The sequence below is a fragment of the Liolophura sinensis genome, chromosome 8 (assembly GCF_032854445.1).
Source record: "Liolophura sinensis isolate JHLJ2023 chromosome 8, CUHK_Ljap_v2, whole genome shotgun sequence".
NCBI lineage: Eukaryota > Metazoa > Mollusca > Polyplacophora > Chitonida > Chitonidae > Liolophura > Liolophura sinensis.
Genome location: NC_088302.1, coordinates 23715240 through 23730399, shown reverse-complemented (window position 1 = coordinate 23730399; position 15160 = coordinate 23715240). Strand labels below are relative to the sequence as shown.

At 38.5% G+C, this 15160-nt stretch overlaps 2 protein-coding genes across 8 annotated transcripts in view; one reads left to right on the top strand and one right to left on the bottom strand.

The window, feature by feature from the left end:
* Positions 1–10003, bottom strand: part of LOC135474130 (protein Fe65 homolog) — a 99478-nt gene extending 89475 nt beyond the window's left edge. For 3 of the 7 annotated variants that reach the window (XM_064754152.1, XM_064754153.1, XM_064754155.1), the window contains exon 1: positions 4671–4940. The gene's annotated coding sequence lies outside the window, so the exon portion shown is untranslated. Of the gene's footprint in view, positions 1–4670; positions 4943–9922 lie in introns of those variants that run through there. The other 4 variants (XM_064754149.1, XM_064754151.1, XM_064754150.1 and 1 more) reach the window with 3 other exon arrangements.
* Positions 10004–10598: 595 nt separating this feature from the next.
* LOC135473346 (uncharacterized) lies at positions 10599–14302 on the top strand. Its single transcript, XM_064753196.1, has 5 exons — positions 10599–10632; positions 11371–11534; positions 12048–12153; positions 12479–13889; positions 14227–14302. Exons 2-5 carry the CDS (start codon positions 11421–11423, stop codon positions 14300–14302), a joined length of 1707 nt encoding a protein of 568 aa, XP_064609266.1. The 5' UTR covers positions 10599–10632; positions 11371–11420.
* Positions 14303–15160: the final 858 nt, after the last annotated feature.

The window sequence follows — 15160 nt, the reverse complement described above, 5'->3', positions numbered from 1 at the left end:
TAAGTCTGTTGCCATGACAATGTAATGCAAAAATCACAGTCCTTCACCCATTTAAGTACAAAGGGTACTTACATGAACAAACTGTTGAAGCAGCTCAATCACAGTAACAGTTGTCAGTAATTGCATGGAGTGTCAGGGAAAATTCAAGCCATGAAAAAAATGGTGTTCCCGCTGGCATCTAATAAGCAGCCTGGCAAAATCCATATTCAGGCGAAAGAATCATGGAAGGGATCTACACATGGATTCTGGCATACTGTACTTATACAATTACATGTTATTGGATTTCTGAGGTGATGTGTCAAATCGGGGACTTGATGGCCGTATCACTCCGATAGGGAACTGACAGCTGAGGCATTTGGACAGCTGATCTAGCCACTTCAAAATGTGCCTCCGTCTTGCTGCCGTAATTGCGGCCAAGCAGCTGTAATTTAAACGTTTGGCTTGTCCTACTGATACGCAATAACATCTTGAAGAATCCAATAAACCGCAAAAAGTAATCAAAAGTAATCATGAAACTAAACGAGAATTAAGTCCATATTGTACTCATGCAGATGTACTCTGTAAACATGTACATCCAATAAATATCATGCAAATATACATGAAACTTGAGCGCTTCCAAATCATGCGCATGTATAGTTGCACCGTACTCCTGATTTTAATACGAGGGAAGTTGAAACTTCCAATGCACTTTCCAAAAGAACAACCTTCAAGAAAAAGCAGTGAGTGAGTGATAGGGGTTTAACGTCGTACTAAACGATATTTCAGTCATATGACGACGAAGGAATCCTTAGAGTGTATGTAATGTGCCTCCTTGTTGCAGGATAGATTTCCACTACTCTTTTATCTAGTGCTGCTTCACTGAGACGACTTACCGAAGGCAAGTAAGCCGCCCCGCCCGAGCCATTATACTGATACAGGTCAACCAGTCCTTGCGCTATTCCCTTCATGCTGAACACCAAGTGAGGAAGTTACAACTTCCTCTTTTAAGGTCTTAGGTGTGACTTGACCCAGGATTGACCTTGGATCTACCGCTCCCGAAGCGGACACTCTATCAACAAAAAGGACATCAATTCTAAGATCTGAGAAGCTATTATTTGATACACCTATGATGATGACATTTTCTGGACAGGTGTCTAAAATCCATTAGATGATCAGTATGAAATACATGAATATTTTAATTAATAAATCAAATCAGATACGATAATGACTTTACCACTGGTGTACATGTTTCAACTTTTTTCTACATTTGAAACATTTTGAATTCTTCTGAACTTATGAAGGTTATTTTTTTTTTTGGCTCTCAACACTTGCAATCGTTATTTACTGAAAGTTCCACTCCTGACCCTTGTATGGATCTCTTACCATAATGCATGCTAATATTTACAGTTAATGAGTTTACTGATTGGTCATGCCTCATGGTATAATGATGCGGTCCCAGTTTAACTTGGCTTCCTAAACAACAAGTTTCCTAAGGAACCTAGTATGCTAAACTAATTAAACAAGTTAAACTAATGAGACACTGCTGAATTCAGGTGACGTGATACAATGTAAATTAAACTTGTTTTCGAGCGTAATGACCCAGGAGTCTCTCAACAATGCGGTCGCTGGGAGTTCAAATAAGTGGAAATGTCCTTCAGCAACCTGCGGATGGTCATGGGTTTCCCCCGGCTCTGCCTGGTTTCCTCCCAACATAATGCTGGCCGCCGTTGTATAAGTGAAATATTCTTGAGTACGGTGTAAAACACCAATCAAATAAATAAATAAATGTTTCCAATCCTAAGGCTAATGGCTAATCCTTTGGTCCTTTGAAAAATATATAGCTGCCTGTAGTTTCAAGGCTTCAAAGCAGTCTGCATGAATAGTTTTCCACTTCTGCATACGACACAGTTTGTATATATCTATGCCTTGGGCTTTACATCACTTTTACTAACAATTTTTTTGTCATATGACAGGAGCCATTAAGTATGTGTACATTTACTGTGTCTGCTTGTGGAGTCCATGCCACCAAACCTGCCAGCATAGCCACCACCAAAGGACACCAGATGCGACAAGACATCCAGTAAAATAATACTGACAAAAAAAAAACAAAGGCCAGTAAAGCCTGTTTCCTTGTTTTCACGGCTCAGTTCTGAGCACCAAGTGAGGTAGCAGCAAGTGCCATTTTCACAGTCTCTGGTATAACCCAACCCAGATTCGATCCAGGTTTGCGCTCTGACCATTAGGTTACCGTACCGAAATGGTCAACTAAGTTTGTAATTTAGCATCAAACTAATATTGGTATATTAAGACACACAGTCCGCTTTGGGAAATCATGGGCCGCAGCTTAACTAGGCAGTTTAAGTTACTTTAAATACATGGGATTAATACTTTTGAAAAAGGGTAATGTGATTTAATCACTTTTATCGAGGAAAACATTAACCACGCATGGATTTTGAGAACGTGTTCAGATACTATGCTAAGTGCATACCTTGGCTATAATTTGGTGCAAATTACAAGTTTTTCACCCTCACAATTATCGATTTACAGACCACTGAAATTACTTTCAACAGGAGTAACTTCAAACTACATAGATACAATTAGTTTTTTGATTACATCTCTTATACCCACCTGACAGATAATATCCATGCAATTTTGCAGCCGAGTTAATATTCAAGAACAATATAGGCTTTCATCATAAATACACGTACGTATGTGTGTGACACACTTCATGCTTAATTAGCCACTTACCAGAATACATACAAGTACATGTGTGACACACTTCATGCTTAATTAGCCACAGTCCCGAACATGTGCATGTACATGTGTGACACGCTTCATACTTAATTAGCCACAGGCCCGAACATGTACACGTACATGTATGACACACTTCATGATTAATTAGCCACAGGCCCGAACATGTACACATACGTGTGTGACACACTTCATGCTTAACTCATTGACTCCTACAGCCTGCTACAGTCGCCAGTACAGTGGCGGGCTGTAGCCGTGCCTGCCTTCCGCCCGAGCAGGTGACAGAGATCAGCCTCGACGGCTGTACTTGCCTCTGTGTGAGCTTATACTGTAACGCAGAGCAGTTTTCTATTTTAGCATTCCAAAGCTGGCTGGATTTTGTCATTTATGTGTATTCAACGTAATCTTGCAACATATTAGTGTAGTTGTGGATGTACATTCAAAAAGACATCTATAAAATAGGATTATCGAACTGAACATTCACAGAAAATGCCAAACCAGCGAAAAGTATCGTAATTTTGGAGGTGATGATACACAAATTCCTGTACATAACCCCCGCTTTTCTGAATAAAACTATGTGTTTCTAAGTCATCAAACTTTGAGGAAATACAGAAAAAACAATTATTTATCGTGGGTTTGTTGATGTGTTGAATAGAACCATACTATAGTCAGTCGTTTTCTCACTTCAGCTATGGAAAATTACCAAATCATTTTTTTTCGTCGAAGGCATTCGTCGTTCATTGGTCAGTTGCCCTTGATTCTGTCAGGTGACACAGCGGGACAGAATCATTGGTCAGTGATATTCAGGTCACATCTACACGCTCCTTTCAGAATAAATGATAAACACAAAACAAAATAATGTCTTCATCATCAGATTCACTTTCTGATACACTAATATCTGATTCACTGTCACATTCTCTGTCAGCAGACGGTCTATCATCGGTTGTGAACCCTAAACAATCCTCTTCTTCGCTGGACTCGGCCAACAAAGACATGTTGACACTCAAGTATGTGCGACTCGAAAAATAGGTTCTAACTTTGTTGTGGTTAGGCATTCAAACCAATAAAAACTGCCAAAATACTAGTAAATACAAGCTTAGGACATCAAGACAGGTGTGTTTTGATTGATTTATACTTGAACAAAACATTTGAAAGCAAAATACGCACCCAGTGAGAAGTGGTGTCATATGCGGGTTTAGCCGCTCCTCAGAAAATGAGGTCCTATCGGTCGTACAGATATACCAGCACCTCGGGTTGAGACAGAGCGCTCTGCATGCGGCCTGAGCCGCGGGTCGGAGTGAATGAGTTAATGAGCCATAGACCAGAACACATACATGTACATGTGTGACACACTTCATGCTTAATTAGCCACAGACCAGAACACATACACATACGTGTGTGAAACACTTCATCATTAATGAGCAATAAGCCAGAACACATACAAGCACATGTGTGACACACTTCATGCTTAATTAGCCACAGGTCGGAAAACATACATGTTTAAATTGGTAATTAAATAAATGTGATTACATGTACATGCCTGATCAGTGTTGATAGAGAATAACATACATGTTACATGTGTACATGTAGCAAGAAATTCAGGTAAAATACAATGTGCATGTACATGCATGCAGTAACTCTCCTTCCAGGTATGGTACAGAGAACTACAGTACGTGTAAAGGTTTCTTTGTCTTAGTACCTCTATGGTACCTATCAGCCATGCCTAGCATTTTCAGCATTTTCGATTAACAAATACTAATGCCAAACACTGTCCATCTACAATCTACAGGATACTGCAAAGTGAATCTCAGACCAGTACTAAATGTCGAATAAATGTCTAAGGAGACTGGCATTATAAAGACAAAGGATGACTCATTAAGACAGGAGGTATTAAAGTAAAAATGTCGAATTCCTTCCACTACATCCACCCACATTCTTACCTGAACCTAATGACAAATGTGCAAATCTTCCTCTGAGTTGGTTAGCATGGTTAGAGACCAGGAAGCTCCATTAAGCTAGACATTAACCTATCTCCTAACAGGCATGCATAATACAGGTAAAATCAGGCCATCTGTTCAGAGTTTGATGGCGTTCAATGACCTACCTTGTATCACGACATAAAAGCATTGGGCAATACACTTCACCTGAACTATCCAATTCACATTAAGTGTATAGATGTAGATCTAAAGTCAGAATAGTTCTATACCTTAAACCGAAGACCTACATGTATACACTATGCACACACTGAACGGCCCAAGTCAAGTGTGAATTGTGACAATCTTGCTATGCATATATCTTGCGTAGCATATAACCTGATTTTTCCGCTATCCTGAAACTTCAGTATGCAACCAAAACAAATACATGGATACTATGTCATCTGACACTCACCTACATGTACATGTATCTAACTGGAATGACTATGGCTTAGCCACTGCATAATTTCAGCAATATTGCAGCCATTTCGTAGTGGCTAACCAATGAAGGAATCACTGTATATACATATATGTATGTGGTTTGTGTTCATCAATTTTCACCATATCCATTCATTCCATCAGTTTTACACATGCTGGGAGTATTGCTGAACAAGGACACAGTGAAGTGCTTTGTCAAGTATTCAAAAAATTGAAATACTTTGTGAAAGGTTGATAATAGAGCTATCATAACTTGGATTTGGTAGCAAGGCTACCAAAGAGCTCGCCTGTAGGAGACACAGAATGCAAAACTTCAGCTCAATACATAATACTGAAATCATGAACTTTTTAATTAAGTAATTTACTGCAATTAATATGCACACAGATCATCAACGATGGAACATTCCTCTTGTGTCATTGTACTTTATATGCATGTAAAACTTGAGGTCAATTCATGATGTACTTTTTGAATGAATGATTATGGCTTAACGCCACATCGACAATATTTCAGCCATATCGTGGCGAGTGTACTTTTTGAGATACCACCCATAACACTTTGTTTAACTTTGATTCTAATAGACAATACACTACATCTAAGTCAGAAATTTGATAATTTACAGAAATTAATGTGCCCACACCATATCAGTGATGGACTATACCTCTCACATTATTGTGCACTATATCTGAGCACACCCTCAGCTCAATACATGTAGTATTTTTTTGAGATACATGTACCACCCCTAACATTTTGGTTAATACTTATCCTAATACACAATCCACCAAGCCAGGAATTCAGTAATTTACGCTATTTAATATGTACACACCAAATCAATGATGGAATATCCCCCTCATGTTACTGTGCTCTACATGTATGCAAATTTTGATCTCAATACCAACAGTACTTTTAAACATACCACCCCTACCATATTGTTTAACATTGCTTTCTCTGTTAATGGGACCGGCCCGGATAGCACAGTTGGTAGAGCGTCCGCTTTGGGACCGGTAGATCCAGGATCAATCCTTGATCGAGTCACACCTAAGACTTTAAAAGAGGAAGTTGTAACTTCCTCGCTTGGCGTTCAGCATGAAGGGGATAGTGCAACGACTGGTTGACCCGTATCAGTATAATGGCTCGGGCGGGGTGGCTTACTTGCCTTCGGTAAGTTGTCTCAGTGAAGCAGCACTAAATAAAAGAGCGGTGGAAATCCGTCCTGCAACAAGGAGGCACATTATACGTACAGGCACCCTAATGATTCCTTCGTCGTCATATGACTGAAAAATTGTTGAGTACGACGTTAAACCCCAAGCACTCACTCACTCTCTGTTAATGGACGCCAATGCTCAGGGTACAACATAAGCTACATGTACCCCTGTACTTTGTAAAGGCGAGCTAATAAAAAGCTAAGCAAAGCTTTGCACTAATAAACATTTTTTCCCAAAAATCTTCTTTAAACGATGACATTGTCCATTTACATGTAGTTAGAGTTAACAACAAGCTGTCCATGGAATTTAAGTACAACTCTGCAAAATAACATGTGCATGTTGTGCTATTATGAATAACCAGAAGGATCTGGCTATTGTAAATCTTATGTGGCATATACACTGTATTAATATGGACTGAGCAGAGGATCTGTGACCGATTCCACAAGCACATTTCTACCTGAAGTCAACATTTAAAATGCTTGGTTTTTGGTTATAAAAGTTGAAATTTTGGCACATTGGCATAACACTAAGGAAGTGGTAAAAATTTTAATTTAAAGTCTCAAAAATAAGGTCTAAAATCATATTTTAAACTCTGATTCAAGTTAAAACTAGTTTTGTAGAATCCAGCCTTGCTTCATAACAAAAACAAAGTCCTATTAAGGACCTAGCAATGTCTAACATCTACCGAAGTCAAGCCTTGTGGTGAAAACATACCCTCAGCTTCTGCTCAGCTGATGTCTGAATCACATGTCAACATCTATTGATCGCTACCGTCCAAAGATCAATGATCTTCGCACCACAAAGATTTCTTACTGGGATGCATACTAATCATACATGAAGGCAGCTAACTTATACATGTACAAATTCATTTAAAGCAAACAAAACTATCTGATACATGCATACATGCACAGTAAATTTCACCAATTCATTAAGAGGAAAGTGCTGGGATGGTGGTAGTCTTAAAGATTTAAACTCGTCAGCTAATAACTTTGCAAATCCAATTATGCTATTTAGACTAACACCCTGGCAATTCATTATCTTTCACTTCTCTTGAACTTCCTTGTGCTATTTACTTCCCTGTCTTTTCAATATCCAATGATAATTTCAGCATAACAAGGCATTTTCAGAGAGCTTTTACTCCGAAACATGGTATCTTAGCAATTTTGCTTCAGTGCCTCAACAGGTACTGTGCCTATCTGAAGGAAACTGGAGCTTATGGTTTAACACCACTTTATAGGAGAACAGCTATACACTGTACATGATCACAGAAATCAATTTCATTTCATAAGTTACAACCAACAAAAGCATATACCTGTCTTCTGACTTGAAAGGTCTAAGTGTCAGTGGGTAAATGGTACGCTCTGTAAGTTCTGATAAATTTGATCACACGAACACTTAAATTACCTGGCAACAAAGCCATAACACAACCACTGTTCATATGTTTACAACAGTCTTCAACCATGTGAAGCATATTTCATCTATCACAGGTTTCATTTTAATATTGACAAGAGAAGCACCCATTCATAACCACTGATGGTGTGTTGGATCACGTGTACAAGGGACCTTTACACTGAGATGTGCACATAAAATATTAACAGAGATCCAGATCCTATGTATCCTACTGCCATTGGGTTTGAAGGGGTCTACACAAACTTCCATTATATTTATACCCTTCCTCTGACACCAGGCTTTCCATTCCGCTAGTACTACAAACACACATATAAATAAAAGTTTGTAGTTCATAACACACCATAAAGTAATTTTCATTCAAATTTATATTTATTTTATACATTATACTCAAGAATATTTCACTTATACAACAGCGCCTAGCATTATGTTGGTCTAAAGGTTGCTGCAGACCTTCCCACATGTAACATGAGAGAAAACCAGCATGAGCTGGACTAGAACTCACTATGACTGCTTTGGTGAGTCATTCTAATTGCACTGCGCTAACGCACTTAACTCAGCCACACAGGCTCAATATTCAAATTAATATTCCCCAAATTCTTGGTCTTCCTTTATATATCTTGGTCAAATGTCACTCTGAGCATCAAAAGTTTGTAAACTAAGTATTTTCAATCCAGAGTTTACTTTAACATAAAGCAAGGCTAATTTTTCATTAAATTTTGCCATAAATCATTCCTAATAGATTCCTGTAACTTTGTGTCCCTAAAAATTTCTGGGAATCAAATCACTTAACAGAAGTAAGTGATAAAATGAAAATAGAGTCTGCATCAACACAAAATTCTTCATATCCATATCTGATCTATTTCACACTATAAATTAACTGGCAAATAGTGCGCTAAACTTATCTTATGTCACAAAATAGGGGTTGGGTGGGAGTATGGGGGTAGATGAGGTGGATGGATTGTAATACACACGGTATACAGTACACAGCAGTCAAAAATGTTTGGTCATTTAACTAGTTTTCAAGAGCTCAACAATGATGACCTCAAATTAAGCCCAGGTCATCACAAAAATGACTGAATCATGCAATTATTTATATTTTCAGACACAAAAATTATTGCTTCGTGTAATTTACTTGTATATCTTTCCATGTTGGCTTCCAACGCTTCTTAAAGTAGAAGTACACACATTTCACACTTTTTAATCATATTGGATGATCATGACCTCAATTTACGTCGAGGTCATCCCTCTGAAGAGTTCAAAATATCAATCATTTTGAACCCTAATACATGGATATACACTCAACATTCATCCCCTCATTAATGTGAGGTTTTTAATGAACTTAATGACCAAGATAGAGGAATGTTTTTTTTTTAAAATAACCTGTTCTGAATTCCACATATGCTTACAGTTGTCATAAGCACTGAACGACTCACATCTCCTTTCATTATACAGGCCTACCCTAGCATTAGTGTAGTCTCCTCTCTTACACTGTTACATTCATACTCAACAAAGATTGAAGTCCTTTTTTTTTTTTGGACTGGACTCTGAAGTACATGTTTCCCATACATTGTTTTCTGTGTGAAGGCCTTGGGGAAGAACAGTTTCATTGTAAACTGACTGAGCCACCTTCAATAAATAAAGATATATTATTATTATTATACTGTGTTATCCCTCTGTTCCCTATTACTATCCCTATGTTTACATTTAAGGCCTGAGGCAATATGTTTTCGAAGGTACCGGAATAACCACAGGTAACTGCCACAACAACGGAATGAGCAATGTATTATTTAGTAAAATAATATTCAAAATGATTCAAAGTTGTAGATATGTTTCGGTATAAACAGTCAGTGAAGACCCAAGAGAACGGCTTGAGTTAATTGCATGGAACTAAAACATCAGCTGAGCTAACAGCACCTTTGTAGGCTAGCGTAACACTAACAGTTTGTATTCTAATGAATGAATGAATCAGATGGGATGGTCGAGCCGACTGGATAAATTATCTAACCTCCACGCTTACTGTGCTACACATCATACATTTTGCAAAGCAGACACAAATGAATGAATATATTGAATTTTAAGGACTCAGTTATCACAGTCAGAGCTGAAGCCTGTGTGTCGTCTGCTAAACGTCAAATATTTAAAATAAGGACAAGAAAACCACCACTCACCACCTTCTGCTTGACACTTCCGTTCGATGGCGATAGTGAACACGGTCAAGGTCGTTTTCGCTGAAAAATCTTCGGTTTTTTCCGTGAATCAGTAAGGTCGATGAAGCTTAAACATATTCCATCCTGTATATTTGTATTAATTTTTACGACAGAAATGTATCAGAGGCGTTTTTTCTTAAAATTTCTATTATTTGTACAAAGATAAATGTAGTAGCCTGTGCTACAGCCCTTCATATAGTCTGGCACTGCACTACAGCAGCAGGGCTGCTGGGAATGATAAGAGCCTTTTTATAAGTATGGCATTCTATAAATATATATATTAAGCTTGAGAAAATTGTGAAAATCCAATATGAAGCAAAATTGAACATTTGTACAACCTGAATGAAATCAAGCACATGTAGGCCTGTGCCTTGTGCAAAGATTTTAATCTTTCTTTTTATGTCAAATTAAATTTCTTTTTATAACATGCATTTAAGCCGTGATGCATTGTGATCATTAAATGTCATATCAGTTGCAATAATAAAAAACAGAAGAGGGAACAGTTGTTGGAAAATGTGTTACACATGCAGAACTTAAAGTCAAGTTTTAATTTTTAAGTATGCCAGACCCTTTGAATGGAGAGGATTGGATTAAGACACTCTGCTTTGTAGTCTAATATAGGCGGAAAATACAAAGCAAACATCGACGGCACTGGATAAGCGTAAACACAGGTGCGTGAAAAACTGGAAGGCTTCATGGCATGTTTGACTTGTTAACTGGATTAGAAAGATGAGGACGGTTAGATCAAGATATGATGATTTTCACTGTTACACGTCTGACGTTGTCAATGAAACATGAAACCCCATATTTTAGTTGTTCACACAAAGCAAAGATGAGTTGCAAACGTTGTTGTTGTTGTTGTAAAAGCCCCTGACCCAAGATGCAAAATAGAACATCATAGAGCTGTCATACGATTCTGGCCTATATCTCATTTTTTCCCTGCAAAATGATTCAAAAGAAATGACCTTACAAACTGTACAAATACCCTGAGACGGTCGTTTTGAGTTCAAGTTCAGCTCATGCTGGCTTCCTCTCCAGTCATGCATGGGCATATCAGCAATCTGCGGATGGTCGTGTGTATCCCCAGGGCTCTGCACGGTTTTATGACGGTGGACCACCATAAAGGGGTCCACCGTCACATAAGTGAAATATTCTTGAGTACAACGTAAAACACCAATCAATAAATAACAATTTGCACAGCTTACATAAGTAGTGAACATCAACCATAGGATGTTGAGTTTTGTATTAGTTACCGCTTTCTTTAGGCAGTGTTTTCACCTCATATCATGGTAGCAAAGCCTTTAGGTGCAAGTAAAGCAGCAAAGGCCTTCAATTGCTTCACTCCTGAATGATGTTTTCATTACATTCCCATCATTGCTTCAGCGACTGACATCTCTATCTCATTGCAGGTGCATCTCACAGAGTGGGAGGATCTGTGACTGTGTCTGTTCCATGCGGCATGGCAGAGACAAACCACACACCCGCCAAACCTGATATTGACGCCTTATTCCAATCTGTCGGATCTAAACTTGGCTGGTTTCAATTTAAAGATGTAGATTCCGCCATTAAAAGTGTATGTTTTTTTTATGTTTTCTACATGTTTTGTATGATTTCAGTCTGAATATTAGTTGTGAACTTATGACTGAAGGCTGAATTTGTCTACAATTTGTGTGAATTGAAGGTCTTATTGTCTCATAATCAACCAGCTCATGATAATTAGATTTAGATTTAGTGTGTTGTGGTCCACAGTCCTCTGCATGGAATGACATGATATGATGGAACGATCAGATGGGGATATAATCCTCCATGGTAAAGATAATCACAATCTGCTTTCATGGCTACCCTTTTACCAGTGAATTGTAGAATAAATGTTAAGGGCTGATAAGAAGATATTGAGAGAATGTTTTCGTTTTTGTTTTACCAAACTGGTTTTGCTTTCATTTTTGGTAAGGTTAATTGTTACTGCCTTGGCTTGAGTTATTCCTGATTACCTTTCAGTGCCTAAACCCACCTTAGTTAAACTATGTGTCAAGCAACAAAAAAAAAAATAAGAAAACTTTGATCAGATATTAATTTTTATCTGCAGCTGTCTCAAAGTGGAAAAAAGAAATCCTCAAGAAGTCGTGTATTTGAAACAAGTGCACAGAAGAAGACTCCTTCTAAAAATTTTAGAAAACCTTCAAAAGATAAAGGTGAGTATATTGTTGTTCTTTTAATTTTTGTTCTTCCCCAGATTGGAACTTAGGCTATATTAAAAAAATTTTGGCTGAATTTAATCAAGATGATAGCGATTTTCAAGAAATTAGCATTGAGATAAAAAAAAAATTAAATTGTACTGTTAAAATCCAGCGAAAACTTCAGAATTGGGACTTATTGTTGGAAGCTAAGCCTAGACTTGACAGAAGTAAAACACACTTTATATTTAAATTATTTTTTTGAGACAACATTCTTTCAGTTCAATTAATGTTTCGCTTGAGTCTGTAATGATTTTCCTCTGCATAATAATTTCTTTTGAAGATGTCACCAAAAAGAAGTCTTCACGAAAAAAGCCAAAAAGTACTATAGAAAACCATGCAAACCAGTCAAGCAAAATTGTCACAAGCTGGACAGATGATAAATCTCTCAGTGTAGATCATTCCATGAAATCATCTCCAGAGGTTCCTCATGGGGTGTCCATCGCAAGCAGCCCTGAAAATATTCCTGTGGAATCAACGCGCATAGGAAGCTCTGTATTTAGGACGGACAGCAACAGTTTTGTCAATCTCACCCTGTCACCCGTCAACGCTTGCGATTCAGTCAGCAATATTGAGGAGCTGTCCGACTCTTACAAAGCTCTGAAAATAAATGCTCAGAGAAGAAAGTCACGTCAGTCTAGAGGTGGTGAGTTGGATTTGACGGAACAGAAATACACCACTTGTTTTCCTGAGGATGATGAGATATTTTACAGTGTTCTGGACCCCAAGGGAAGTAACTCTTCTACCAGCAGTCAGCAGAAATCAGGGAGCCAGAGTTCACAGGGCTCTGAGCAGTCTGAATATGTGGAAGTAGAAGATAAAGCTGTGAGCACTGGAAGTCTAGAGCTAGCACTCTGCGACAACGAAGATTTGGACTATGAGCAAGATAGGACTTTTTTTACCTCCTGGGCTGTTCCGCAACAGGAAAGGCACAAAAAGAATAATGTTAATACCAGTGACAAAAATTCTGAGGACCAGATAAATGATCAGTTATTGCGTTCAGACAAAAAATTGGATTCTGACAGTTTGGAGGAAATGGCTAGTAGCAGCATATCAAAGAAATGTGGAAGTGTAGAAGAAAGCAGCAGCATGTCTGGCAGTTCCAGTGCGAGTGGATATTGTGAAGTGGAGGATAAGTGTGTGGGGCCTTCCCCCTCAGGTTCCCTGAATGACAGTCAAATGTCTGCTCATAGCGAGAATTCTTTGGGTCGTTCATCTCCTATGAATGCCTCAAAGCAAATTCTTCAAAATGATTGTCTTTCAAAGAATACTTCCCCGAGTGACTCTCCTTCTGTAAACTCTTCACTGAGCGACATCCTTGCAGATGGCTCACCTGAAAACGACTCTCCCCAAAATCACTCTCCCCATCATGACCCATCCTCAGGTAATTCTTCTCCTCATGAGTTGATACCCAATCCTCTTAACACCACAAAGTATTTTGACTCGATAGACAGGCGTATCTCCAGCCTGCATTTTTCCACGGATGTATCTCGCCGGTCGAGTGTCTACCATGATGCCACTGAGGAGCTGAAGTTACCTTCGATTGATTCTGGCGTGGAACCTAAAGGTTACCTTGTTACCTCTGGGGTGGAGTCTCTGGTAGACCTTAGTGTGACTGACAGTGGCTCAGCGACCAGTCAGAGAGCATGTGAGAATGGTAACAAAACCAAGGGAAGACCAGCCATGGAACAGAGGTAAGAAGTTGAAAGAACTTGACAGTATCTTGTAAAAAAAAAACATTTTTTTTTTCTGCTTCATATAGTATTCATGCGTTAACTGAGAAGAGCATGCATATAAAAGCAAAAGATTTATGAAGTCATGATTTCCTAATTCGCATATGTAGCATGCAGTTGTTTAAGTATTTAACATTAAATACTACACTTTGGGTACTCGGCAAATGAGAAATCTCTCAGATGAATCGTCGTGGAGGGAATTATGCTTACAGAAAGAGATGCTGTTACAGACAGAGAGAGACTGAAATCAATATCAGGTTCTATTGTCATTTTGAAAATGCAATACCATTGTTTTTAGCTTGCCTTTTGAAGTAAGTAGAGGTATTGTGAGAGGGCGATCAGATGTTGTTGGTGGTGGTGTTCAGTTTGGTTAAAGTTTTTGACCAATTATCGAGTTGCATTGGCCACCCATAATACACGGATATCCAATCATCAGTAGCATATATCATCAATTTTATCATCATATCAAAGACCAAAGAAGTCTTTTACCTCATGGCTCAAAATTTTGCTCAGCTACTCAGGGCTATTCCCATAGTACACGGATTGCCAAATGCAGTTCCCATTTTGCATATGTTTGATGTGTTCCACTTCCGGTGAAATTGTGACGATTAATTTGAGTTACATATGTGTCATGAACCAGGGTTATGTGAGGCTTTGTGACTTTTCGGTGTTTTAATCTCTCCGTTAAACAGTATTCGCCTGTATGTGATTCTCTACATGCCGTCCAGCGTGTGTCCACCCTCTCTCTCTCTCTCTCTCTCTCTCTCTCTCTCTCTCTCTCTCAACTCCGCACGGATTGTCACAATGCTCCCTTTGCCATGCTAACGGCTTGTTTCCACACAAGAAACTTCCACGCCACACCTTCCACATCACAATATTCTTAGTTCACCGTTTTCCACACCTTATCCTTAATTTAAAACCAACACCTCTATGGTAAATTTGTGCACTCCCATAAGTGTCTTTTTACCACCACAATGATTTACATTTCCATAACATATGAAGTCACTGCTTTGCAATCCTCATGCATGTGATAAAGTCATAGCAGGCACAGTATAGTAATTTTGGTGTTTTTTGTTGATTTAATGGCAAGGTCTTAGCACTATATAATTAGAGAATAATCTAGGCATGACATTGTCAATTATTCTACTTTTTGGGTGTTTAGAGGTCAATATTTAAATGTGTCACATGACTTGAACATTATGCAGTTTTACAACCTGCTCAATCAGGCAAGC

Bases quoted from the DNA above. Each gene is read 5' to 3' on its own strand.
- LOC135473346 (XM_064753196.1), top strand. From the start codon at position 11,421: ATGGCAGAGACAAACCACACACCCGCCAAACCTGATATTGACGCCTTA. The intron at 11,535-12,047 runs GTATGTTTTTTT...TTTTATCTGCAG, and splicing joins TAGATTCCGCCATTAAAAGT to CTGTCTCAAAGTGGAAAAAA. The intron at 13,890-14,226 runs GTAAGAAGTTGA...CATTGTTTTTAG, and splicing joins AGACCAGCCATGGAACAGAG to CTTGCCTTTTGAAGTAAGTA.